Source organism: Hemiscyllium ocellatum, chromosome 37 (genome assembly GCF_020745735.1).
Source record: "Hemiscyllium ocellatum isolate sHemOce1 chromosome 37, sHemOce1.pat.X.cur, whole genome shotgun sequence".
Lineage (NCBI taxonomy): Eukaryota > Metazoa > Chordata > Chondrichthyes > Orectolobiformes > Hemiscylliidae > Hemiscyllium > Hemiscyllium ocellatum.
This window is the reverse complement of record NC_083437.1, coordinates 30,898,862-30,926,571: the sequence shown is the minus strand read 5'-3', so window position 1 is coordinate 30,926,571 and position 27,710 is coordinate 30,898,862. Positions and strand designations below refer to the sequence as shown.

Here is a 27,710-nt window from a genome sequence, read left to right as displayed (position 1 = left end):
TTAATCTACCACAGTGCATCTTACAGATGGTACACACTGCTGATGGTGCTGGCAGGAATAAAGTTATGGTAACCAAATGGGCTGCTTTGTCTTTGATGGTCTTGAGGACATGTGTTTGAATCTGTCTGGGTGTGAGTGTGTGTTACTCAGTGTATGCTACGTCAACATGTGCCATTGTATGAATATACAAATTAGGAGGAGTGGGCCACTCTATCCTTTGAGTCTGGGCTGCCCCTCAATCAGCTCATTTTTGTGTGGAGGGGGTAGGGGGAGCGGGAAAGGGGACAGAGCTAAGAGCAACCCAGATTTGCTCGCTTCCATGAGCCCTGCCTGCACCCACCCCCTCCCCGTGATCCCTGAGCTTAAAATTCAACTCCCCCATTCACCCCCCACCCCAAAAAAAGGAAAGCACTGGCCTCACAGTTTGGCCTTCACAATCTCATCTTTCCTTTCAGAAGCAAGTTCGGGTCATGGGATTTGACTTGAGGGCAAAGCCTTCTGCTGCTGCCCTTCACTCTGCCTGATTAAGGGAAGATACAGCGGACCTCACTCAGAAGAATCAGCTCAGAGGTCAGATGTCCAATAAAAAAAAGTTTTCCCAGTGTGTGTGCATCTACCTGTGAGTTTTTTTGGAACATTCTGGACCCACCTGAGGCAAGGACAAAGGCAGTGGGGGCCATAACTCTGCAGAAAGCCAAAGTTCCAAAACAGTGGGATGAACTTTATAGAACTTTAAAACAAAGCCTTTGGAATGTTAAAGGCTGGTTAAGCTTCCTGCCAATAAGCTGTGGGAAACCCTTTCGCATGCATTTTCATCTCATGTATGCTCATTAAGAGACCAACTCACTGAATTAGGTTTCTCTCTCAGTTAAAATCTGCGCAAGTGAGGAATATTTGGCTTCAAACTCACAACCAAGTAACAGAGGTGTGCCCCAGGCGAGGTAAGCACCTTCCGGCATACTGCAGTGAGTCTTGGCTGCTCTGGGGAACTTTTATTGATGCCAGGCCATGATTAAGATGGGATGTCAATAATCTGAGTTGCACAGGCAAGAGAAGATGATCGAGGGAGTGCGACTGGGGTAATGCACCGAGGAGACCGACGAAAAGGGGAGGTTGGTCTGGCTGGGGGTCACTGGGGCAGGCTGTAGGTGTTGTGCGAGAATGTGAGTGATGCAACTGCAGGCAGGAGTCATTTCACGGGCAGAAGTGATGGTTTTATATTGTGTGTAAGAAGTTGGAGACAATGGTGTCAATAATGGAGTCCGGGCCATTAAATTAAGGGTGCTGAGACGTGGTTAGGTTAGTGACAACGAGAAAGAGAAGTGGGATATCGTAAGGTGAGAACTCCAGCTCACCCACCTTTAAGAATGTGAATGATCTCATGGAGAGAGACGCACCGGTGAAGGAAGAAGTGACTTCAATAGTGGGAAGGCCTGGGTATAGGGATTTGGATGGGGATGTGTGTGAGCTCAGTTGGGGGGGGGCTGATGGCGTGCAGGGGAGTGCAATTTTATGGATGGCGATTGTGCTAGGATCCAACGTAACAGAGGTAGGTAAAGGGCTGAAAAATGGGAGATGGAATGTGCGAATGTGAGAGTCTCTGTGTGCATCTATGTGCATGTGTGTGTCTGTGTACTTACGTGTATGGAATGATAGCACTCGTTAATGACCGTGTCAGTTTTATTCAGATTACTTCTGCTGGCTATTGTGTCTTCACACATTTCCCACACTTGCTGCCAAACCTGGCAGTATCAGTGCTGTGCTTCTGCAAGTTTGTGCACATTCAAAACACACTGAAAGTTGCTTGGGGCGATGTGTCAGAAAGGAGTGTCAGAAACTTCCCAGCAGTCTTATTCATTGAACCGAAAAGTACACTTTCACTGGGGTGGGGTCAATTTTGTGAAAGGGCCTGGTTAAAAATTTAATCCAATCTCTCTTTTCGGCTTGGATCTTTGTATTATAGTGTAAAAAGTGAGGTCTGCAGATGGTGGAGATCAGAGCTGAAAAATGTGTTGCTGGTTAAAGCACAGCAGATCAGGCAGCATCCAAGGAGCAGGAGAATCGACGCTTCGGGCCAGAGCCCTTCATCAGGAATGAGGAGAGGGTGCCAGGCAGGCTAAGATAAAAGGTAGGGAGGAGGGACTTGGGGGAGGGGCGATGGCGATGTGATAGGTGGAAGGAGGTCAAGGTGAGGGTGATAGGCCGGAGTGGGGTGGGGGCGGAGAGGTCAGGAAGAAGATTGCAGGTTAGGAGGACGGTGCTGAGTTCAAGGGAATCGACTGAGACAAGGTGGGGGGAGGGGAAATGAGGAAACTGGAGAAATCTGAGTTCATCCCTTGTGGTTGGAGGGTTCCCAGGCGGATGATGAGGTGCTCTTCCTCCAACCATCGTGTTGTTATGTTCTAGTGATGGAGGAGTCCAAGGACCTGCATGTCCTCGGTGGAGTGGGAGGGAGAGTTAAAGTGTTGTGCCACGGGGTGGTTGGGTTGGTTGGTTCGGGCGTACCAGAGGTGTTCCCTGAAGCGTTCCGCAAGTAGGCGGCCCGTCTCTCCAATATAGAGGAGGCCACATCGGGTGCAGCGGATGCAATAGATGATGTGTGTGGAGGTGCAGGTGAATTTGTGGCGGATATGGAAGGATCCCTTGGGGCCTTGGAGAGAAGAAGTAACCTTCCCCTGCAACCGCAGGAAATGCAAAACTTGCGCCCACACCTCCTCCCTTACTTCTCTCCAAGGCCCCAAGGGTTCCTTCCATATCAGCCACAAATGCAGGACATGCAGGTCCTTGGACTCCTTCATCGCCAGAACATAACAACACGACGGTTGGAGGAAGAGCGCCTTATCTTCCGCCTGGGAACCCTCCAACCACAAGGGATGAACTCAGATTTCTCCAGTTTCCTCATTTCCCCTCCCCCCACCTTGTCTCAGTCGATTCCCTTGAACTCAGCACCGCCCTCCTAACCTGCAATCCTCTTCCTGACCTCTCCGCCCCCACCCCACTCCGGCCTATCACCCTCACCTTGACCTCCTTCCACCTATCACATCTCCATCGCCCCTCCCCCAAGTCCCTCCTCCCTACCTTTTATCTTAGCCTGCCTGGCACCCTCTCCTCATTCCTGATGAAGGGCTCTGGCCTGAAACGTCGAATTTCCTGTTCCTTGGATGCTGCCTGACCTGCTGTGCTTTAACCAGCAACACATTTTTCAGCTCTTTGTATTATACCCATTTCTGTGCAATATCTGCACATTTTCAAAGATTCCGTTTTCTGCCCTGCCATCATCACAGGATTTGCCTACTCTCCTCCAACAGCTGATGGTTACACTTGACTTTAGCGGTCACTTGTGATAGAGTATCCAGATGTGGTTCTCAGAAGGGCAAAAAAAAAGTCAGAACAATCACCAAATCTGACTGAACACTGCAGTCATAGTGGGATCTCTGAGTGGGGTGAGGTGGGAACCAAAGGGTGAAGGAGACATGGCGCAGGGGGACAGTTTCAGTTCAAAGTAGGAGGGCGATCATCTCTTGTAAGTGCTGAGACATCTCCAAGGCAACTGCTGTAAATATTAGTCTGGACAAACACTGTAGCACACACCATTCCTGTGGCAACGACTCATACATTGTAAAAGCACATGATGATCCGAGGCAGCACTTCTTGTAAAGACTGCATTTGCTAGTGGATAAGGTTAAATGCTCCAGGCTCTGCTTTGAGCTGCATATCTGACTGGTAGTAAGCTCCAGTACTGCTGTCAAAACAGACCCTTCGATGTCACGCTGTTTTGACAGTTCAGCTTTGATTACATTTACCAAGTAGTACTGGTGAGTACCGTAATACATAGAAACATAGAATGATTTACAGTTCAGGAGGGCATTCAGCCAATCACGTCCTTGCCAGTTGAGAAAGAGCCAACTTGTATTATACCACTTTCCAACTCTTGGTTCATTGTCCTTCAGGTTACAGCACCTCGAGTAGATGTCCCAGTGTTTTTTACTGCAGAGGTTGGTCTATAGGTCAATCACTGAAACCTGGAAACATTTCTTCACAAACAGGGGTGGACATATACACTGAGTAAAAAAAGCGAGTGGTGCCCATATTTATTGTTCTCTATTTGGGAGTCTGCTGTGCGTGGGTGTGTCTTAAACTGCCATTCATTTTTACAACAGTGTCTTTATCACCTACTTGGTCCTTTGGCACCCAGTTATAAGGAACTATCAATAAAATAGTCGCTTGCAGAGTGAAAATCTGAGGCTTCCTGTTAATTTAGATGTAGCATGTTGTGGCTGTCACCTAGTCTGTCGAGTTTATGCTTTTCGGGGCTGGGCTGAGGAAATGGGATCATTTTATATGCCAGATTGATTTATACGTCGTAATCAACAGTAAATGTGATGATGGTTTCTGCATCTTACTTCTCAAATCCACTCTTATTCTTGCATTTTTTAAAATATTCACTAGTGGCAGATGTGAATGCTGGGCCAACTTTATTGCCTGTCCCTAGTTGCCCCTTAAACCACTGCAGCCCATGTACTATACAGACACCCACAATGCCTTTAGGGAGAGAACTCCAGGATCTTGAGCCAGCGACAGTGAAGGAGTTACTGCAAGCCTGTGCCCACTGGTCTCTTTATTAAAGGGAATACATCCTTCCTACTCACTCTGTTCGTCTAGCTGTCTTTTCGTCCATCCTCGTTACCAAAGGTTGGCCCATGGATTTTCATTGGATTGGTCTATGCTTATGGTCAAAATCCCGCAGTCGTTGTCATTATCTTCTTCGGGATGGCTGACCAGAAAACTCTCCTGCACTTACCACCCGCCATCAGGTGTGTTGGAAGGAGTTACAGCTTGGTACTCGTTATAAATGTGCATTCCATGGCCAGAACCTCTAACCCAGAGGTAGGGACACCACCACTGTGCCACAAAACCTATAATTTAACTCTGTGTCAGCTTCTTACAATTTTATAGACCTCAACAAAATATACCCTCATTTCCTCAGTTTCAAAGACAACAACCACATGTATATCCAAGCCAGACTCTCAACAAAAATGTTCCATTCAGACAACAATCCCGCTAAATCTCTTCTGTACCCTCTTTTCTGTGATCACATCCTTCCTCTAGTAACAATAAGTGTTTGTGTGAAAACATTTTTCTAGCCTCCGTTGTTTGAACTATAGGAACCATTGTTTCATTGTCACCCTGAATGGGGAGAAGAGTTTTACAAAAGGGAAACTGTTCCTCAACCCACACCGAGGGCAGAAACTTCATCCTTTTGACTAACTGCCAATTTTATTGAGCTTTTCAGATGGGTTTTACCACGAGACCTGAAGAGATTTCTCACCATTCCATATCAAACATGCCTCAATAACCACCGACCCTCCTTCTTGTCCAATTCCATCCCCATCTTATCATTTACAATCTCACCACTTACCAGACCAGCATCCCTTGTGCCCAATCCGTCTCTGGGCGGCACGGTGGGACAATGGTTAGCACAACTGCCTCACAGCGCTAGAGACCCAGGTTCAATTCCTGCCTCAGGCGACTCTCTGTGTGGAGTTTGCACATTCTCCCCGTGTCTGTGTGGGTTTCCTCCGAGTGCTCTGCTTTCCTCTCACAATCCAAAAATGTGCAGGCTAGGTGAATTGACCATGCTAAATTGCCCGTAGCCTTAGGTGAAGGGGTAAATGTAGGGGAATGGGTCTGGGTGGGTTGCGCTTCAGCGGGTCGGTGTGGACTTGTTAGGCCAAAGGGCAGTAATCTAATCTACTCCTCATGTAGGTTGTCCTGCGCCCAGATTGTTGAAGTCAATCTGGTGTTGCCCCCTCCCCCCCCCATTGGCAACATAATGGCATAGCAGCCATATAAGCCACACTGTTCATGGTTGACACCCCCTCACATATACAACCCTTAACCAGCTGGGCCTCTTGGTCACTGGTCCTCTTCCCCCAGTGTCCACTGGAGACCTGCATATTGTCATTGTCCAGTAAGGGAACATCACTCAGAGACAGTGAGGAGTGCAGATGCTGAAGCGTCAGAGTTGCTAAAGCGTGGGACTGGAAAAGGCACAGCAGGTCAGGCAGCATCCGAGAAGCAGGACCCTTCTTCAGGACTGGGGAGGGGGAACAGGGCTGAGAGATAAATAAGGGGGAAGTTGGGGTGGAGCTAGGGGAAAGCTAGGTGGTAGGTGGGTGAAGGTGGGAGACCCAGCATGGATATCCTTAGGAGAATGGGAGGTCCACACTTCCCACTAAGCCCCTCTACACTCCTGGCACCTTCCCTTGCTGCTGTAAGAGGTACAAAGCTTATGGGCGGCACGGTGGCACAGTGGTTAGCACTGCTGCCTCACAGCGCCAGGGACCTGGGTTCAATTCCCACCTCAGGCGACTGACTGTGTGGAGTTTGCACATTCTCCCCGTGTCTGCGTGGGTTTCCTCCGGGTGCTCCGGTTTCCTCCCACAGTCCAAAGATGTGCGGGCCAGGTGAATTGGCCATGATAAATTGCCCGTAGTGTTAGGTAAGGGGTATATGTAGGGGTATGGGTGGGTTGCGCTTCGGCGGGTCGGTGTGGACTTGTTGGGCCGAAGGGCCTGTTTCCACACTGTAAGTAATCTAATCTAATCTAATCTAATCTAAGTAATCTAAGTAATCTAATCTAATCTCTCCCTTCACCTTTGTTCAAGGCGCCAAAGCATCATTTCACATCAGGCAGGAACTTACTTGTACATCTTCACACCTTGTTTACTGCATCTGTTGCTCTTGATGTGGTCTCCTCTCCATCGGAGAGCCTGAGTGCAAACTCGCGGAATGGTTGTGGGAACATCTCTGGTCCATGAGCACCAAACAACCCCACCTTCCTGTGGCCGTCCATTTCAACTCCCCCTCTCACTGCCCCCATGACAGCCATTCTGGGCCTGCTCCACCACCTGACCAAGGCAACCCCCAAACTGGAGGAGGAATACCTCATCTTCCGCTTTGGGAGTTTACAACTACACGGCATGAACATTGAATTCACAGGTTTCCAAATCTCCCCTCCCTCCACCCCATTCCAGATCCAACCCTCTGACTCAGATCCACCCTCTTGACCTGACCTACCTGTCCATCTAGCTTCCCACCTAACCAGTCCATCCTTCCCACTGACCTATCACTAGCACCTCCTCCCTTCGCCTGAAATGTTGACTGTGTAACTGCTTGGATGCTGCCTGACCTGCTGTGCCTTTTCCAAGGGAACATCACGGACAGACAAACATTTGACAAGTCCAAAAGTGAGCTTTTATTGACAGACAGCAAAATTAAATAAATACAGGCTGCGGTTTTCACCAACAATACAAACCAAGTCCTGGCATCTTGAGCTTGACACTCCATGATGGAGATCTGCAGCCCAATCACATCCACTGCAGCCTGACCACATCCACTGCAGCCTGACCACATCCACTGCAGCCTGACCGCATCCACTGCAGCCTGACCACATCTACTGCACCCTGACCACATTCACTGCAGCCCAACCACATTCACTGCAGCCCGACCACATCCACTGCAGCCTGACCGCATCCACTGCAGCCTGACCACATCTACTGCACCCTGACCACATTCACTGCAGCCCGACCACATTCACTGCAGCCTGACCACATCCACTGCAGCCTGATCACATCCACTGTAGCCTGACCGCATCCACTGCAGCCCAACCACATTCACTGCAGCCCGACCACATTCACTGCAGCCCGACCACATCCACTGCAGCCTGATCACATCCACTGCAGCCTGACCGCATCTACTGCAGCCTGACCGCATCTACTGCAGCCTGACCGCATCCACTGCAGCCTGACCGCATCCACTGCAGCCCAATCACATCCACTGCAGCCCGATCACATCCACTGCAGCCCGACCACATCCACTGCAGCCTGACCGCATCCACTGCAGCCTGACCGCATCCACTGCAGCCCAATCACATCCACTGCAGCCCGATCACATCCACTGCAGCCCGATCACATTCACTGCAGCCCGACCACATTCACTGCAGCCCGACCACATCCACTGCAGCCTGATCACATCCACTGCAGCCCGACCACATTCACTGCAGCCCGACCACATTCACTGCAGCCCGATCACATCCACTGGAGCTGGGTATCAATCAGGCCCTGTAGCACCCAGCGAAGCTAAGCTCTGACATCCACAAAGAGAGCTTCATCCAGCTCAAGGTCCTTGTCCCTCTCCACAGATAGTCTCTTCTGTTACCCTGGCTTCTCAGTATCTAACACATCACCTCATTGCCAGCTCCAATTGTGCAGTGCACGGCCTAACCGGATGGTGGAGCACACTCTTTTTGGTCTATACTGGAGGGCACCACCGCCCTCCTGACTATTGCAAGCTGCTGAACCACATCTTTAACCATCTGTTTCACCACAGCCCTGATCGCAGCACTTACATGCCAGCTAAGTCACCAACACATTACATCGAAAAGCATATGTTTACTATGCTCTGAGCCCATTTCCAATCCCTGAACCACATTATGTTTCCATTGCATTCAGTAGTGGCCATAGTGATGTTCCCCTTGCCTCACAGGAGACCCTTCAAAGTTTCATAAGTAACAGGGTGTTTCAGCCAGCTTTCTCCTTAGTTTTTGCTATTGCCACCAGCTTCTGCATCACTGAGGTGACAATGTTAGTTTAGCTGCACCAATGATATGGTACAACGCACCTTTGACCAACATGAAATGTATCAGCACGCTCACTCTGCAGGCATTTCACGCGCAAAGAAAGGTTTGTAAATGGAATCGAGCTGGAGTTTGCAAATGCATGCTTCACATATTTGCCTCCTCAATCTCCAGCAAATATGGAGTCTGTGCTTTTATACATCAAACTGACATTGACTCCAGCCACCCTGGGCACTGTCCCAGTTATTTTCCAGTTGTATTTTGAATCTAGTGAATGGGCAAGTGATGGCTGGGAACACAGCTTGCAGCAGATGCTGTCAGCCCAGGCCTCCACGCCATCGTCAGGTACCACCTCTCCTGGACTCTCCATTTTACTTCATTCTACTCCAACAGCCCATTTCCACTCATCCTCTCCAATATGGGGACACCACATACGAACCTCACCACCAACTGACCTCCCTGCTTCCTGAGACCTAACGTTACCCTATTCCTCCATGCTTCCTTCGAGCAGGCCACTGACAAATGTCCCCACTTGTAGCCTAACACACTCTCCTGTTGCTGTTTTGAACACCCCTTTACACCTTGGGTCTATGCCGTCTCCTTCCTTATTGACACCTCCTCAAATGCCTCTATTCTCCCTGTCTGCAGCTTCCCCAGTTTTAGTGATCTCCCTGCTTTTTCCCCTGGGGTGCGGGAGTCCAGAACTAAAGGTCATAGGTTTAGGGGGAGAGGGGAAAGATTTAAAATGGACCTAAGGGGCAACCTTTCCATGCAGAGAGGGATGAGCTGCCACAGGAAGTGGTCGAGGCGGTACAATTTCAACATTTAAAAGGCATCTGCATGGATACATGAATAGGAAGGGTTTAGAGGGATGTGGGCCAAGTGCTGATACATGGGACTAGATTAAGTTAGGGTATCTGCTCAGCATGGACGAGTTGGACCAAAGAGTCTGTTTCTGGGCTGTACATCTCTATGACTCTACACTTACAAACCTCTCTCATACCCTCCTTAACAACTATCAGGCAGACCCCCATCTGTGTTCAGCCCAGACCTTCAACTGACTTTAGCAAGCATGCCCTGGATATCACAGGTCAGACACCTGACTGAGGTCTTTGCAGTTAATGGCTGCCTTTCCCCTGAATGCTGCCCATAGGCCCGTTGCTCCCTCCCTGGATTGCACTTGGATTGATCTCCTGATGCTGAGCATCGCAAGCTGACCATTGTCCATGTCCTAACTACTGCATTGGTGCAGACTGTCCTACTGACTGATGGTACTGGCACATTCTGACCAACAGAGGACCTTCCCTTGACTGGACTGAGGACTAGCTCCACCCAGTTTCCAACATGGCCATTTGGTTAATGAACATCGAGTGTGTTTGCTGCAAGGGCAGCTGGCAGATGCTCTAAGTGTCAGATTGAAAACTTGGTGGCAGAATATTTCTCCCAGTCCCAGCTATATCCCTAAGAACCAGCAACTTGACTGCGTGACTGCACAGAAGAGCTCGTTAATACAGCATTGCTGAAAACCTCTCACTCTGGCTGAAGTGCAATGTGCTAACAGGCATTGTATGGCATGGCATGGATGCTGTGGACATATAGATGGCACAAAATAAGTAAGTACTGCAAGCAAGCAAGCAGCCCTGAGATACAACCTGGTCCACTCCATGAACTCGGTGCCTGTGTTATAAAGTGCCCCTGTTGCAGTTGTCTGTGGCAGCTGCTGGTGCAATGTGTGCCTGCACTTCCTGAGTCTCTTGCACATGTATCTGGTAGGTGCCACGATGGCTGTGAAAGATTGCCAAATATCAGATGCCAGTATCCATGGGCGAGTATATGTGCGGCTGGTAACAATGGTTTGTGACCTGAGATGCTGTTTGGTGCTGAGCAACGTGAAGACTGGTCACAGCAGTGTACTCAGGTGTGTACTCTAAGTTCCACATCCAGCTTATTTGAGGCATTTGATAAGGTAGGAAGCTGAATATTAATAAAGTTGAGTTGTGCCGATAATAAGGCATTTAACAGACAATCGCCCCCATTGAGTGGCAACTTGCCTTTGCTTCGTGAGAATCTTAACTCGCTGACTGACAAAAACAGAAAAGAATTGCTCCCAACATCACAATAAGCCTCGCCAGGCTTCTTACCTGATTTTGCCAGAACTTTCGCCATGGCCCACATCGCACAGACCCCAATAAGATTCTGCCCCTAGAATCAGTTAGCACAACACAGATTGGAGATTGATTCTGTGACCAGGACCCCAGTCAGGAGAAACAGCTACATTCAGGCACTGAGCCAGTGTGGGTGCTCAGGATAGGCATTTAAGGTGTGTCCCATGGCCATGTAAGAGTTAAGAATGCTCTCCTTGTCTAGCCTGTGAGATGTGTCAGCACAAATAAAGGGAAGATGGGTCAAAGAGATTGCTTTCCTCTCATTGAAACCTCTGGAGAGCAGGAGTAATGATGAGCTCACACACTGATGCACTCATCCGTTTCTGATCCAGTTTGCACAGCAAACATGACACTTGAGATGGGTTTTGTACGTTCTGCAGTGTTGTCACAGACGGGAGACGATTTGAATATTGAATTTCTTTCTCAGCTTTAAAACCAGCACAAGGCACCTATAAACTAATCACCACCTAGCAGCGTTTCTATCACTTTCAGATGCTGAACATGATACTTGAGGTAAGTATTCTGACATAATCGGAAAGTGATGCTCAGGCTACACTCAAACTCCTACATGTGGTGCTGTCAGTGAGGTCACCTGCTTAAAATTGAAAGTCGAAAAAGTACTGTCATAAATCACTTTGAAAAAAAATTGAAGGATATTTCTTGCTTTATGGATCTGCCATGATATTACACCTGGGGAGTCAAAGTGTAGTCTTCTGGTAAAGACCCATATTCAGAGATGTAATTCAGCCCCAGTTGTGAAGTTGCACATTCTGTCCTTATATTTTACTGATCCTAGTAGTCACTGGAGGTTACATACTCGAGCGTAGCTGGGAATGGTGAAGGAGCAATCCACAATGTGTGTTGTATCTTACAATTCAGACAGTATGATTGTGTCAGACTGTGGCTTGCAAAGTCTGTGACACCAGACCCCAGATGTTACTGAGAATGAGTATACAGAATCTTCTGGGCTGGGTGTACCTTCATCACGTCTTGATTTGATTCCCATGTCTCAGTCAAATGATTTACTTATTCTTGCTATTCTCTGTAATGATTGTGATACAACTGATAGCTGACATTTCAGGGACTATCAAGAGTCAATCAGGTGTGGGATTGCAGACACATATGGGCCAGACTGGTCCATTTTGTCAGTTGCTTCAGACCTTTTTCTATCTTATTTTGGATTAGTGGTGCTGGAAGAGCACAGCGGTTCAGGCAGCATCCAAGGAGCAGCAAAATCGACGTTTCGGGCAAAAGCCCTTCTTGATGAAGAGCTTTTGCCTGAAACGTTGATTTCGCTGCTCCTCGGATGCTGCCTGAACTGCTGTGCTCTTCCAGCACCACTAATCCAAAATCTGGTTTCCAGCATCTGCAGTCATTGTTTTTACCTTTTTCTGTCTTAGACAACTCTCATTTCCTTCATTTCTGCTGCTCTGAATTTCCTCACCAATCTTTGGTGAAAATACACAGAGAGAGAAATCAACATGGAAAGACGTCAGTCAGCCCAACTAGTCCATGTGAGTATTTAAGTGTTTCTGCTCCATCTAACTTCTCTCTCTGCAGTGAAAATGGGAATGAGTTGGAGACAATGAAACAATCCTATATCGGACATTACAGATTACAAGAAATGTCACAGAGATTTCCACATTCATAAATGGAGCTCTTTTAATGTTCCTTGAATTGGAACACATGAGGTGGTGGATTCTAAATCAAGGGTCATAGCTTTGTGATATTAATGTGCTGTTCAGTCCCTGAGCGGTGAGAAGAGGTACATTTGACTGGGGCTCAGTGGGACTGGAAATCCCACAGCAGCAAGTTGTGAAATTCACTAATAAAAATGATCTGAAAGCTATTGGTTGGTCCTAAAGACTCAGCTGGTTGAGAGAGAAAGGAATCTGTACACCACAGCCAGTCTGTGTATCTCTGGACCCACAGTACAAGGTAGATTCTGATCTCAAAATGAAGAAATGAGGCCTTGCCAGCATTACCTATAGGAACACTCCAAGAAGTTTTTAAATAATGTAACATGCATCATATCAGCCAATTACACAGCAGTGCAGCTTGTGAAGACCTTTTCTCCTTTATCATTGTGCTTAATACCAAACTAAGAAAGTATAATTGCAGTTCTCTTTTCCCTTCCTCCTGAAGACATTGAACTCTGTGGGGATCAGTCTTATCTCTACAAATAGCCATTTGTCATGGGTGAGTCTAGACTGTTGTGTGTTAGATGGTTAAGCTACTGAGTTGGGTCCTGTTCCTGGCTGATTGATGCTCTTCACAGTCGAGGCACTGGGTGGAGATCACAAAAACGAATTTGAGCTAGTTTTCTTTACTTGCTCCTGTCTCTCTCCCACCTCAGTCCATCTGCTGTTGAAATTCTGATCCTTGCTTTTGTCCCATCCAAACTCAACAACTCCTGACTATCCACCCATCTTCCATCTGCCACTACCTTGAGGTTATTCAAAGCTCTGCTGCCCTTGACTTAACATGGACCAAGTCCCAATCATCCGATTCCTTTGAGCTTGCAGACTTACAACAGCAAAATGTTCATCTTTGTTTTCAAATCACTCCACTATGTCTCCTTGTAGACTGATCCATCTCATCAGGGTTGGGAGATTTTTGCTGTCCGTCATTTCCTTCATCCCAATCCAGGATCTGTGAAGTGGCATTTGGCTATTTCATACTGTCAAAAATTGGATATAAATGCAAGCTGTTGTACTGTTGCTAGTAGCCCTGCTGGCACTGAGGTCTATCTTACCCACCATGCTAAACATGTTTGAATAAATTAGCACAGACTGAAGACTGAAGTTGCCCCTTCTGGGTGGCTCAGTGTAGCACCAAGTGATGCATTTCTTATGGGGCTTACCCCCTTCAGAGGAGGCTGCTGCTGGTTACTTGCAGCAGAAAGTAACTTAAGTCAGCAGAATGAATGCACGATAAATTATTCATACGACTGCTTTATTTTCTTTTCTCACTCCCTCCGATGCTATCTTCCTGTGAGATATGGAGGACTGTCTATGCAGAGTGATCATCCTCAGTCCTGGTGGCATTCTGCTTGCTCTGCCTGGAATGAACAATCCATTGCCTGATGGATTAGGCTGGCTGCCATCCAAACCCACACCAGACTATTCTGAATGTTAGCTGATTAACAGAGCATTCATTGTGCTGAAAGGGCAAACCACAAACCCATCTCACATCTGCAAGAAAATACGAGCCCCAGCTGGCAAGAGTTTCAACAATTACAACTCCACGATGAAGTAAAGATTGTATTTTGCGGTGGGGGCGGCTACAAAGGAAGCCGTGTGCAGTCCCTTTTCTGATTATTTGCTTCATTGGAGAAGGGAGAGGAGGCAGAGGGGGGTTGGCGGGTGGAGCAGGAGGCCGGCCCATCACATGGTCCAAAAAAATAAAGTGGGACTCACGAAAAACTGCTGCCCTCTGCAGCCTAACACATCATTTATCTTTCATTTTAGACTCTGGCGACAGACTGACTCTGAGAAAACCTCTCAGAAAACTGCCCAACTTTACTTGGCCAATGCTCATGTGAATGGTCTGTTGTAGGGCTGCCAACTTCGATTGGATGCATTCCTGGAGCTTTCATCATGGAAACATTGAATCATAGGATGGTTACAGCACAGAAGGAGGCCACTCAGTCCATCATGTCCATGTCAGCTCTCTACAAGAGCAACTCAGTTGGTCCCACTCTCTCGTTTTTATCCCGTAGTCCAGCAATTTTTTTCCCCTTTTTAGGCAACCATCCAAAGTCAGTTTTGAAAACCACACTTGTATTTTCCTCCACCTGATATTGTGTAACCCAGGCTCTAATCACTTAATGTGTAAAAAATCCCTTTTCTTCATGTTTGATTTATTTGACAATCGCTTTAATTTGAGTGCCCTCTCAGCCTCTAACCACTCAGCTTACACCCCCACATCTCCAATATTTTTATAACCAACTGATTAAAGTATTTCAAAAGAAAATAATAAGAAGGCTGCAAAAAACTCTTGTCATATTTCTCTTGGGGGCTATTCACAATATTAACCTGGAGATTAATCTTCAATTCTTGGAGGGTTCAGACCATTCCTGCAGAGATAGGGACCCTAACTTGCCTTTAGGTATAAATGTCCAGGTATAGACAACCATTTGGGGTTTCTGATTAACCAGAAACTGTCAAAAATAGGCATTGAATGAATCCAGGTTTTGAATGATGCCAGGGATATTTGGAATACTGCACCCTTTCCTTGGTGATCCAAAACAAGCTGTTGGGAAGATAGAGTTAGACCTGTCCAACCTTGTACACTCCTCTTGCATGTTCTTGTTTTACTTCCTGCTGAAGGTACTGACTCATCTCCTGTTAGGCAGTTCACAGCAGCCTTTTCAAATCCAGTACTGGTGACTATATTGATTCTGTGACCCCAGATAATGACCGTGTGCAGGAAGTTTGAAGTTAGGAGGAGCATCACAGCCAAATCCAGTCCCATCTTCACCCAACAACCATAGGGAACTGAAGTCATCAGGCAGCAATAAAAAGCATGTTCCTCACTGGCCTGGTTTCTCTCTCCCTTTGAAGTATTATTATTTGGTTTTTGTATTTTTTTAATGTTTGCCTCTGAGCCCTAGGTTCAAGTTCCACTCCAGAACACATAATCATTCTAAGGGTTGACACGCCCAATGCTACAGTGTTGCAGGTGGTGTCTCTCAGATGAAACATGAAACCTGCACTGTAAGGTGAATGTGAAAGATCAAAAGTGTTCACCTCAGTGGCCTGATCAACTTTTAATTCCCCAATCATCTTCACTTAAAAACTACTTGTTCACTTACCTCACTGTGGATTGCATGACCTTGCTATGCACAAATTGGCTATTTTGTTTCTCTAATGTACTACCAGGACTACACTGCAAAAGTATTTCCTTGATTATATCAAGCGTTGAACATCCTAAGATTATGAATGGCACTGAGTCCAACTGTTGAGACCAGCTGGTTCTGCTAGCTGATTAGGGATGAAACCTGGGCCTTCTTGTCTGTATTGCTTTAGTTTCACAATGGGCCATAACCAACACATTGAGGAAACATGTGAATGTTCACACTCTTGAGTACAAGCTGGCAGTGTGACATAGATAAATGCTGTCTCTCATATTCCATTACTTGGTGAGGAGCACTAGCAGTCAGATGAAGTTGATACTCAGGGGGAGGTATAGGGTTGCACTCAAGTAGCTCATGTGCACTTCCCAGTGGCTGACTTGAGCAGAAAATTGGCAAAGACTTGGGAAAGAGGTGTTTTCAAGGGAAGGCAGTTTTTGGATGGAAATATCTAAAGTGTAAACTGCACAGACGTCCATATGTCTGAGAGTCTCATGATGCAGAGGCTTCAGATATGAAGGTTTTAAATTCATTTCACCATCTGAAAAAGCAAACTGAGAAGTGGAACCAGTTGATTGTTGGACACAGTAAATAATCTCATCATGGCTGGGGATGGGAGGGGTTTGGTTTCAGGCAACAGCACCAGTGAACTCTGCAAAGAGAAAAGCAACTTTGAATAGTTATTGATGCCAAGCTGCTTTCAAAGACCTTTCAGAACCCAGCTGACATCTGCAGAGGTCTCATCATCCTCCAGGGGACTGAGAAGAAACTGCTTTCTAAGTACAGTAATGATGATGACTGTTTACAAATTCAGATTAATAGTGGTGGCAAGCTTTTGCCTTGTTCTCTCATCTCATTCGTCAATTAGTCACTCACCCCCCATTATATCACAGATCTCTCTCCCTTTTCCTTTCCTCGAACCCTGTCATTTTGGATGCTGATCCAGCTTCTAACTGGGTGACCTGTTCACACAATGTCTGTGAGGTCAAATTCTGAGAGGGAAACTGTATTTTCGTGACATCAATCCTTTCTAGAGACAGAAAGGTATAAAATTTACAGAGATGGTCAGTGCAATGATAGGACTGCATCATCCACAGTGATTCTGTAATACTCCTAACAGTCCCAAATATTTCTCAGGGGTAACAGGCTTAAACAATAAGGACAGAGAGTATAGATAAAGTAATATGGATGTTGGCGATCTGAAATAAAAACAGATGCTGGAAAACTTCAAGAGGTCTAGGAGCCTATGTAGAGAGAGAAAAACAGAGTTGAAGTTGAATATGATTCTTCAGAACAGCATTCTGTGCAGATAAGGCTTGTATTATCTTGATTGTAGACAATTAATTGAGGGCATTTAAGATGATTGAAGGATTTGATAAGGTAGGTAATGTTTCCTCTGCTGGGGATGTTCACAAGAAGAGGGTAACATCTTAAAATTAGAATCAGACCACTTGGGGCTGGTGTCAGGAAACACTCTTTCCCAAAGGGAAAATCTGGATCCTTCGACCAAAACATTGTGGAAACTGGGGGCAAATTGGAGCTTTCAAGATGAAGACTAATAATTTTTTTGTTATGAACAGGTGTTAAACTAAGGATTGAAGATGAAGTCAAGATACAAATGAGTCATGATCTAATTAAATGGTGGGACAGTCTTGATGGATTTCTCCTGCTCATAGTAACCCTCTTCCAATGACTTTGCCCCAACTTCTAGCAGGTTTCTCCCTGTTGTCTCCAATTCTGCATTTTAGGAGATGATTACAAGCACACTCATTTTTCACAGTCTCTATCACTGATGTGGTGCGGTAGAGGTGCTAAAGTAGAACTATAGAGATATTTCTTGGAAGTTTCCTCTCCATCTGATGTTTCTGTTTGACAGTTGAGATCTATAGCTCAGGACAGATTAGAGACTCAATTGATTCTGAATGTTACTCATGGAAACAGTTTGAACCATGACTCCCAGCACACAATGCACTGTTCAGATTATCTACAAACCACTGTTTCATACGTCAAAAAGCTTTTTTTTCCAAATGGTTTATACATTTCGAAAAAAGCATAGTTAAATGAACTATCCAGAGATAATTAATTGACATATTGAACTAATGATGCAACACTGAAGGTTAACAAAAAACACGACTTTGGGTCAATATCATTGAGTACAGAGGAGCAGGAAGGGTCTGGTGGGGGAACAGATGGAGGAGTAGTCATGGTTACGATGTTGGGAGGTGGGGGAGCAGAGTTGCTGTCAATCAAGAAGCAGAGACGTAAGGGTCAACTGAAGATTGCAGCAGACAGAAAATGAAGAGACAACAAGTATGATAAATAAAGCAGGTCATTTGCCAGCTAAAAGACTACAAGCATTACTGCACTATGAGGATGATTTGGGGATAGACACACAGAAAAAAAATCAAAATGAGAGAGAAATTGAAATATCAGAGGCAGAAAGAAAGACATTCACCCAGAAAGGAGTGTTCCAGACCCTATCAAAAGTGGCTGTCAACACAGATCTTTAACAGAAAGATAGCTGCACTGTGGTGAAATTTAAAATTCCCCTTAACTTTTTTTTCCACTTCATATAACCAAATAGAAGTGGAGGCCATTTGGGCCATCGTGCCTGTGCTAACCCGGTGACTCCATATTCTTTTTCCATAGCCTTGCACTTCTCTGTAAAAAGGAAGGATTACAGTTTGGAGGTCAATCTGGTACCACATCTGAGTAATGATTTAAATGGCAGGGTAATTAACTGTGGGCAGTGAGGCAGATGATAGCTTCACTATAACCAGTCCAGCTGAAATCTGCTAACCCAGCATAAGCTAAGGAATGATCTTGCTGAATGTGGCACATTTACACACTGACAAAAACATTGGGAAAGCTGTAATTTGGATGGGCAAGCAGGTCACTTTGGTATAGTATTTAAGTTGTTTTCAGAAAATATTTGCTGCCTTAACTTCCTTTAGATCTGACCATCCTGTTCAGCTTCATAAACATGAACCTCTCAATGAGATATAAAGACTTTCCTCCCACCAGCTGCATCTGAAACTTAGAGACCCTTGCAGTTTTAAAGGAAGTGAAAACATTCAAACACATGGTTTATTAAATAGAGACCTTAAAAAATATTTATACCTTAATGAACTGAAGTAAACAGAATACAAAAAACAACCACTCTCTTCTGGTGCAAATCTGTTCTGAAATGACACCTCCGCTTACAGCAGGGACTTTTCTTTCTGAGCACTTGATGGTCTCATTTATAGAGCAGACTATTCTGGGACTGGGTGTTTACTGTGGTTTAGCATATTCCCTTTCACTTCTCAGAACTGGACTCAACTCTGACCCAGACTAATGGGATGAGAGTCTGCACTCTCTTCTGGCTATGAACGTGTGACATGAAATAGTGTTTCAAGCTGTCACCCCAAGTGATGGTATCAAGGGAGGAGTGGAGAAAGGAAAGATCAAAGAAGGGGGCTATGTCTGGCAGATCAAAGTGGTGTAGAGCAAAAATAATACACGAAAGCTAGTGCTCAAACTTCGTCAGATGTAATGTTCTTCAGGAATTTCATTACTTGTTGGACACCTTCTGGTGCTCCTTTCTGCTGCTCTTTTTGCTTGCTTTGTGTGGTTTCACCTTCAGGAGAATGAAAGCTGGAGGGAGAGTGCGATCCAGGAAAGGTGGGGTTGTCACGTCCTTCACCATAATAACATAATCACCTGAAATTGGAAGAGTATGATTTTTAAATTTTCTCATTTTAATATCTTTAAGTTGAAAGTTTAACTTGCCCATCCACTGAAGGCTGGTATACAAATCGAATATATAGTTCCAAGGTTAATGACAATATGCCCTGTGCTACATTCGAGTGTGTGGCCTTTTTGTGTGAGTCTTAAAGGAGGATCTCATGTGTGTTCACACAACTAAATGTAAATGTGGCAAACTACTCAATGGTGGGTGTCTTTCTGCGAGAGTCTGGAGCTGTCCTTGGCTGATGACAACTCTACACTCCTTCAATTCAGGCCTCATGAGCATTCCTGATTTTCATTGCTCTTCAACTGGCAGCCATTCCTTCAGCTGTCCAGGCCCCTCCTTAAACCCGCTGTTTCTTTCCCATTCTCTCCTTTAAAATGCTCATTAAAAACTGCCTCATGAACTAAGCTTTAGGTTCTTGGGCTATTATCTCCCTATGTGACTCGATATCAACTTCTGTCTGAAAAGGCTGCTGTGAAACACCTTGGATTGGTCTGCTTTGTTAAAGATGCTACAAAAGTACAAGTTGTTGTTGTAGATGGAATCTCTGTTTAGGAATCAGGAGCAAGAATAATGACTGCCTTTCCTTCTGCATTAGCCTCATAGAGATGTACAGCATGGAAAGAGACCCTTCAGTCCAATTCATCCGTGCTGACCAGATATCCTAAATTAATCCAGTCCCATATAATCGCATTTGGCCTATATTCCTCTAAACCCTTTTATTCATATACCCATCAAGATATCTTTTAAATGTTGTAATTGTACCGGCCTCCAACACTTCCTCTGGCAGCTCATTCTACACATGCACCACCCTCTGCATGAAAACGTTGCCCCTTAGGCGCCTTTCATATCTTTTCCCTATCACCTTAAATCTATGAACTCTAGTTTTGGACTCCCCACCCTGGAGAAAAGACCTTAATTATTCACCTTATCCATGTCCCTCATGATTTTATAAACCTCTATAAGGTCACCCTTAGCTTCTGGCGCTCCAGGGAAAACAGCCCCAGCCTGTTCAGACTCTCCCTATAGCTCAAACCTTCCTAAATCTTTTCTGAACTCTTTCAAGTTTCACAACATCTTTCCTATAGCAGAGGGACAAGAATTACACACAGTATTCCAAACGTGGCCTGACCAATGCCCTGTACAGCTGCAACATGACCTCAATGCACTGACTAATAAAGAAAAGCATACCAACTACCTTCTTCATTACTCTATCTACCTGAGACTCCATTTTCAAGGAATTATGAACCTGCACTCCAAGGTCTCTTTGTTCAACAACACTCCCCAGGACTTTATCACTAAGTGTATAAGTCCTGCCCTGATTTGCCTTTCCAAAATATAGCACCTCACATTTATTTAAATGAAACTCCATCTGCCACTGCTTGACCCATCAGCTCATCTGATCAAGGTCCCATTGTACTCTGAGGTAATCTTCTCCACTGTTGACTACACCACCAATTTTGATGTCATCTGCAAATCTACTAACCTCCGATATTCACATCCAAATCATTTATATAAATGACAAACAGCCTTGGCAGAAAGAGGTAATTGTTACAACCATACTGCAACAGTTTATTCCAGAAAACTCTGCAAAGATCAGTGATAAAAACTAGGTGTTTCTGTCAGTGTGGAACCAGACCTGGGAGAATATTTTAACACAGGCCACCCCCTTCCTTCAATTTTGGCTTCTATCCCTCTTAGGATGTAACAGAATCATATAATTTGGAACTTTAGCACAAGGAGTTTATTCATCCTGTGACAGAAACACTTTGCTGTCAGTTGGATGAGAGGTGTGCTACCTAATGAGAATATTACTTCATACAAACCAGAGAAGTCTCAGATCATTCTGCAGTGTGTGATGACAATAGTTAGCATGACATGATACCAGGGCTGAGGAGAAAAATGAACCAGCATACTCCTCCTAATCTCTCCAGAGATCCTGGTTAGGAAGTTGGTATTGATGTTTGAGTAAGGTCAATAGTACGCTCACTTGTGATGACAAACAAAAGCAAAAAGTTCAAAATCACACAACACCAGGTTATAGTCCAATGGGTTTATTTGGAAGCACTAGCTTTCGGAGCCCTGCTTTTCTGTCAGTAGTGCTCCGAAAGCTAGTACAGGTACGCAATCCTTTATCTGAAATCCTTGGGGCCAGTTGTTTGTTGGAATTTGGAAATTTTTTGGATTTCATAATAAATGACATTTTCACTGAGAAATAAAAAACCGTTACCTAACAGCAGATGCACGTGCGAATAGCTCGAGCACTAAGACACAATCGACAGCTGCCAGCGCTGGGCCATGCCGCCATGTCACATCTGAGTGACATGGTTCGAGTGGGTGTGCAGTTGGGTCACCTGCTTGCACGCCAAAATGACGCTTCAGACTCCACGAAAACAAATTCAGATTTCTGAGCTTTTCGGATTTCGGACAAAGGATTGTGTACCTGTACTTTCAAATATAACCTGGTATTATGTGATTTTTAACTTTGCCCACCTCAGTCCAACATTGACACCTCCACATCGATAGGAAAAGGAAGAGGCCATTTGATCTGCTCTGCCACTTAACTGGACCTGTACCTCTTCTATTTTTCTATCTAGAAACACAGAAACTTCATATTACAGAAGATGACCATTCGGCCCAATATACCTGTGCTGGCATGTCTCTTGGTTCTCTCAGTTACCCAAAATCTCCCACTTTCACAGGTCTACTTAAGGAATGGGAAATGGGATTGGTTAATGGAGGTCTGCTGGCGTCTGTGGAACTGTACCCAGCAAGAGTTGACACTCTCTGGGGGTGGGGGGGAGGTTTCCAAATTAAGCATAATATTATTCTTCCAAAGAATCAGACAAGTCACAGTGTGTGTGCTGCAATGTACAGTAAAAATATTTATACAGCTGAGTCGAAAACCTCTACAAAAGGTTGTTTTATCTTGTCTTGAAGATGTAGTTTAGAAAAAGGGGGAAATAAAGCCTACACAAAATAGCATTCCGAGTACAGAGAAAAAATAAAAGCAAAATACTGCAAAGGCTGGAAATCTGAAATCAAAACAGAAAGTGTCGGAGAAACTCAGCAGGTCTGGCAGCATCTGTGGAGAGAGAAAGAGTTAATGTTTCAGGTCTGATAATGATTCTTCAAAAAAGAGAAGCCTGTGTTTACATAGCATCATTCAAACATCAGAAAGTGCTTTACAAACTTGATTAGTTTCAAATGTGAAAGTCACTGGAGTTTTACAGATCATAGGACTGTTCTCTTGTTAAACAGAGATAACTAGTGGTGGTTTAAACTGAGGGTCACCACACCTCAGGTGAGGGGACAGGTTGCAACAGAGAGCCCTTCATGGTAACCTCAGCTATTGTGGGAACTGAACCTATGCTATGGGCATCACTCTGTATTGCAAATTAGCTGTCCAGCCAACTGAGCTAACTGACTCCCTTTTCAAAATGTAGCTACTGCATTAATATTGGAAATGCATCTATCAATTTTCATACAGTAAAATCCCCATGGTTAGCACTGCTGCCTCACAGCGCCTGAGACCCGGGTTCAATTCCTGACTCAGGCAACAGACTGTGTGGAGTTTGCACGTTCTCCTTGTGTCTGCGTGGGTTTCCTCCGGGTGCTCCGGTTTCCTCCCACAGTCCAAAGATGCGCGGGTCAGGTGAATTGGCCATGCTAAATTGCCCATAGTGTTAGGTAAGGGGTAAATGTAGGGGTATGGGTGGGTTGCGGGTTGGTGTGGACTTGTTGGGCTGAAGGGCCTGTTTCCACACTGTAAGTAATCTAATCTAAAAAAGTAATCTAATCTAAAACAGCAAAGTGATAATGACCAGATACAATAATATGTTTTTAGTGATGTTGGTGAAGAGATAAATATTGGGGAACATTCTCCCCGTGTCTGCGTGGGTTTCCTCCGGGTGCTCCGGTTTCCTCCCATAGTCCAAAGATGTGCAGGTTAGGTGAATTGGCCATGCTAAATTGTCCGTAGTGTTTGGTGCATTGGTCAGGGGTAAATGTAGGGGAATGGGTCTGAGTGGGTTGTTCTTCGGAAGGGCTTATGCTCGAAACGTCGAATTCTCTATTCCTGAGATGCTGCCTGGCCTGCTGTGCTTTGACCAGCAACACATTTGCAGCTTCGGAAGGTTGGTGTGGACTTGTTGGGCTGAAGGGCCTGTTTCCACACTGCAGGTAATCTATCAAATCTAATTGAGGGGAGTGGATAGGAAAATGGGTGTGCACAACTCCACTGCTCTTCTCTTATGTAGTAACGTGGGATCTTTGATGTCCGGTTGAAAGGGCAAACAGGATCCTTTGCTTACCATCTGATCTGAAAGATGACACCTTTGACTGTGAAGCACTCCCTCACTGGGAGTGTCAGCCTTGGCTCTGGCTCAAATCTCTGGTGTGAAACTTGAATCCACAACATTCTGACTCAGTGTGAAGAGAGTGCTACTTACTGAAGCAAGGCTGACATTTTGGTCAGAACCACATGAAAGATAATTTCTCTCTGACCGACCTGTGAGCTGTGGGTTGTGTTTTCAGAAGTGCTGATGCATAGCCGGTGATTAAAGCCTTGTTTCACACTGAGCACTCACTCCCAGCATTCACTATACTTGAGTTTATAATCTGACACTTAGTATTGAGATCGACATTAGTCACAATGCAACAGGTGGGCTGAAGTGCGGTATTTTTAAAAAAATAGACATTATTTAATAACCTTAACCACAGGCGATATCTATTACGATAACAAAGAACAAGTGCAGAGAATCAGGGTTTGTGATGCTGACATGCTCTGACTCAACTAATGTAGGATTAGCTGTCCAACATGATTTCCTTCACTGTTTTGTGTTGTCAGCCCAGGCAACTTTTTAAAATGCTAGAAACACCAATCACACTTAATGCCAGCTCAGCGTGTGCCAAGTGTGTTGGTTTATCAGTTCACTGTACCAACTCAGTTGAAAGCCATAAATTGAACAGTGTCCTATAATACAACAGTGAAAGAAGGAAGTAGTATTTCCCCAGAACCTTTCATGACCTCAGGATATCTCAGGGTGTTTCACAGCCACTTAAATACTCTTAAGGTGTGGCCACTGTTGGAACATAGGAAGCATGATTCCCACAAACAGTAATGAGATAATGACCAGATAATCATTCTCTTTAGTGATGCTGATTGAGGGATGTCCTGGGGTTGTGAAAGGTGCCGTATAGATGGGAGTTTCCTTATAACACATGTAAAAGTAATGGTTAGGCAACAGCAATGCTGCCTCACAGTATCAAGGGCCCTGGTTTGATTCCAACCTCAGGCGACTGCCTATTGGGAGTTTGCACAGTCTCCAATGTCTGCCTGGGTTTCCTACAGGTGCTCCGGTTTCCTCCCACAGACCAAAGATGTGCAGGTCAGGTAAGTTGCTGAAAATTGTCCTGCCATGCCCAGGGATATGTAAGCTAGGTGGACTAGCCATAGTTAATGTGGAGTTACAGAGAAAGGGCGGGGAGTGGTTCTATGTGGAATGCTCTTTTGGAGATCCGACACTCCGACTGGTCTCTATCGTGTAGGGATTCTATGAGAGAAAAGCACCTTCCCTCTTGTATATCACCTGAATTTGCAGATTCTACCCATCCTTGGTATTATGAAGGATGGGACTGGCCTCATTGCCATGGAATGCTCCAGGTAGTTGGACCTTTCTGTATCACCTGAGCCTCTTGAAAAAATTTGTAAAGGAAAGCACCCTTGACCACAAGTCCATCAGGAGTGGTCAGTACGTAGCATCCTCGAGACCCTTCAGGAAAAGGAAAGGGTGGATCCTGTCAGGTGGTTCCCTAGGCAGACTGTCAAAGTCATTTGGCAGCATGTGTCATCACCAGAACTTTCCAACAAGTACTAAGATGTAGCTTGGCTGGTGGTGAGAAGGGCTGAAAATGTGTTGCTGGAAAAGCGCAGCAGGTCAGGCAGCATCCAAGGAACAGGAAATTCGACGTTTCGGGCATAAGCCCTTCATCAGGAGGGCCTGTGAGATCCTGTACACCCGAACCTTCTGTTCCATTGCATGCGGAGTGCAGAGACTGTCAGACATCCCCTCTGGAACATACCTTTGCCAAGGAGATCTGGAGAGAGATGCAGTGGTTTTTGTCGAAGTTCATCCAGAGCAGTTCCGTGATGCAGGACTCTGTGCTCTTTGGTATGTTCTGCAGATGCACACCGGGACAAACATCAACTGCACATGGGAGGCCATCAGCTCAGTGAAAGACGTCCTGTTGGTCTTCCAATGCAAAGAGTTGACCTCAACTGAGTGTTGCAGACTGGCACATTCCAAAACCCAGGACTACATGCTGAGGGACACAGTAAGGCTTGGGGCAACTGTCACCAAGGTGCAGTGAGGAAAGACCACTGTCTGAGGTCTGTCTGCCAAAATACAACAAGGATCTGTTCAGTTTTCAGACCCTCCTTTTGCCTCAATGTATGTAAATAGTGCCCGAGACAATTGGAAAATGTCTTTGGTATTTTTGCAATTGCAGGGATTGTCAAATTCCAATGATTGCACTTTATAGCAAAAGCTGTACAGAACTGCTGCACATAAAGATATTACCTTGACTTGAAGTTCATTTGAGTCTTTATTTTGTTGCAAATTTCGGAACAAATGGGGCTGTTCCTGCTCAGGGTGGGACAACTGAGATATTGATCTCATTTTGAGGCTAATCTCAGTCATTACTTGCGCTGCAGCATTTTGTGGCTGTTGTCTGCCAAGCAAGTCTTAAACAGGCTGAACCTCCTCTCTTACCTGGTCTCACAATCTGTGGATCTGTGACATTCTGCTTCTTCTTTGATTTCCCGCTCAATTTGATACTGACTTCAGATCTGTAAAGAAAAACAGAAGATGAGTGAAATACTAGTGCAATGCCTTTTGCTCCCATCAGTATATTGTGTTATTGTCTTTCAATCTGCTTCTGAAGGTGCAAACATTCATCTGGGCTCAAGATCTGACAGGTTTCTTGGTCAATTGACTGTTTTCCATGGACGGTGCTCGCTTGGGCAATCTACTGGACTGTGAATGATCAGGAGAGGGAGGGAAGGCTAATGGTATCCTAAAGTTCAATTCATAGTGAGTCAGCTGTCATTCAGGTGACCACAGATATTCCATAGGACAAAACAAGTGAGGACAACCATCCTGCCCATCTGAGTGCATCCAGATAGAATGGATCGAATACTTCTCAGTTATAGCATCCACTTTGTTCCTAATTGGTGACAGGGTCTCTATGTCCAGGCCTACATCATACACTGAGACCTGACCAGAGTCACTCGTTGATGGAGATTACTTAATGGTGTCTGAATTTTAAAAATAAGTAGTTTAACTTGCGTGGAACTAAGTAGACAAATGTTTTCAGAATCCCATTTTTCGGTGACTGCATTGGAGAGGCTGAGAGTAATGTGAACCTCACATGCCCTGTTGCTCTCTGAAAGATAATAGTTATATAGCTAGAGATATGTATGGAGAAGCCAATTGGTTTAATGTATTAAACAGAGAACCATCAATATGTGCTCAGTAATATTTGCAGTGAGTTACAAGATGAAAATTCAATTGCAATCCAATAGCAGTTCAATTCAATGATGCCATGAGTATGGAAAATAAATTTGGTTTGGTTAAAAGGAGGGAGTGTTTCAGACTCATTGCTGGGCAGTCAGTAATCTTTACAGTAAATAGTTAACATAATTTCTTTCTTTTAAAATGAATCATGTCTAATTCTCCTCCTGCTGCATATACTGGAATGGATTTTCTGAACATAATTTGAGCAGTTTACTAGTTGATCAGGAAACTGGGGCTCATAACCCTTGCCAGGGTGTGATTCCACTGGCAGAAGCAGCTCTCCTGCAAGTTAGCCAATTTATTCATGAGCTGGAAGACTATCTGGCTGTTGTGGTATCACAGCCAAACAAGCAGCTGCTATTACTTGGACTTGGGATGGAATGCATTCACAAACTGTCTCCAATCTGTTTACAAATAATTAAACAGAGGTTCAGCATTTCAGATGCCTTTTTCTGCCATTAAGTGGCTGATCCAGGAAAACTGGAAATTATGTCTTTACATATACACTAAAATTCATGAGACATAGAATGGTAACAATAGCAGAGAGATGGATAATTTACCCTCTGTGAGTAATTTTCCCAAATGGCTTGGTCTGGGTTGAGTGGAAAGTTAAGATGTAAAAATCTCAAACCCAAGCCCAACCTGTCTCTCAATATCCCTTTTGCTTTTAATGGATGTGGGATGAGATGGGATGTGGCCTGATCAAGGAAGATGGGTTGGTTATTAAATATTTTAATAACTC

The 27,710-nt window shown here is 45.1% G+C and overlaps 1 protein-coding gene across 2 annotated transcripts in view; it reads right to left on the bottom strand.

The window, feature by feature from the left end:
* Nucleotides 1-17,652: 17,652 nt before the first annotated feature.
* The window catches only part of LOC132833714 (MORN repeat-containing protein 1-like), a 200,164-nt gene continuing 190,106 nt past the window's right edge, over nucleotides 17,653-27,710 (bottom strand). For both annotated transcript variants that reach the window (XM_060852222.1, XM_060852223.1), the window contains 2 exons: nucleotides 26,165-26,241; nucleotides 17,653-19,360 (listed from right to left, as the gene is read on the bottom strand). In XM_060852222.1, the coding sequence (XP_060708205.1) occupies nucleotides 19,212-19,360; nucleotides 26,165-26,241 (226 nt within the window). In that variant the 3' untranslated portion in view covers nucleotides 17,653-19,211. The remainder of the gene's footprint in view (nucleotides 19,361-26,164; nucleotides 26,242-27,710) is intronic.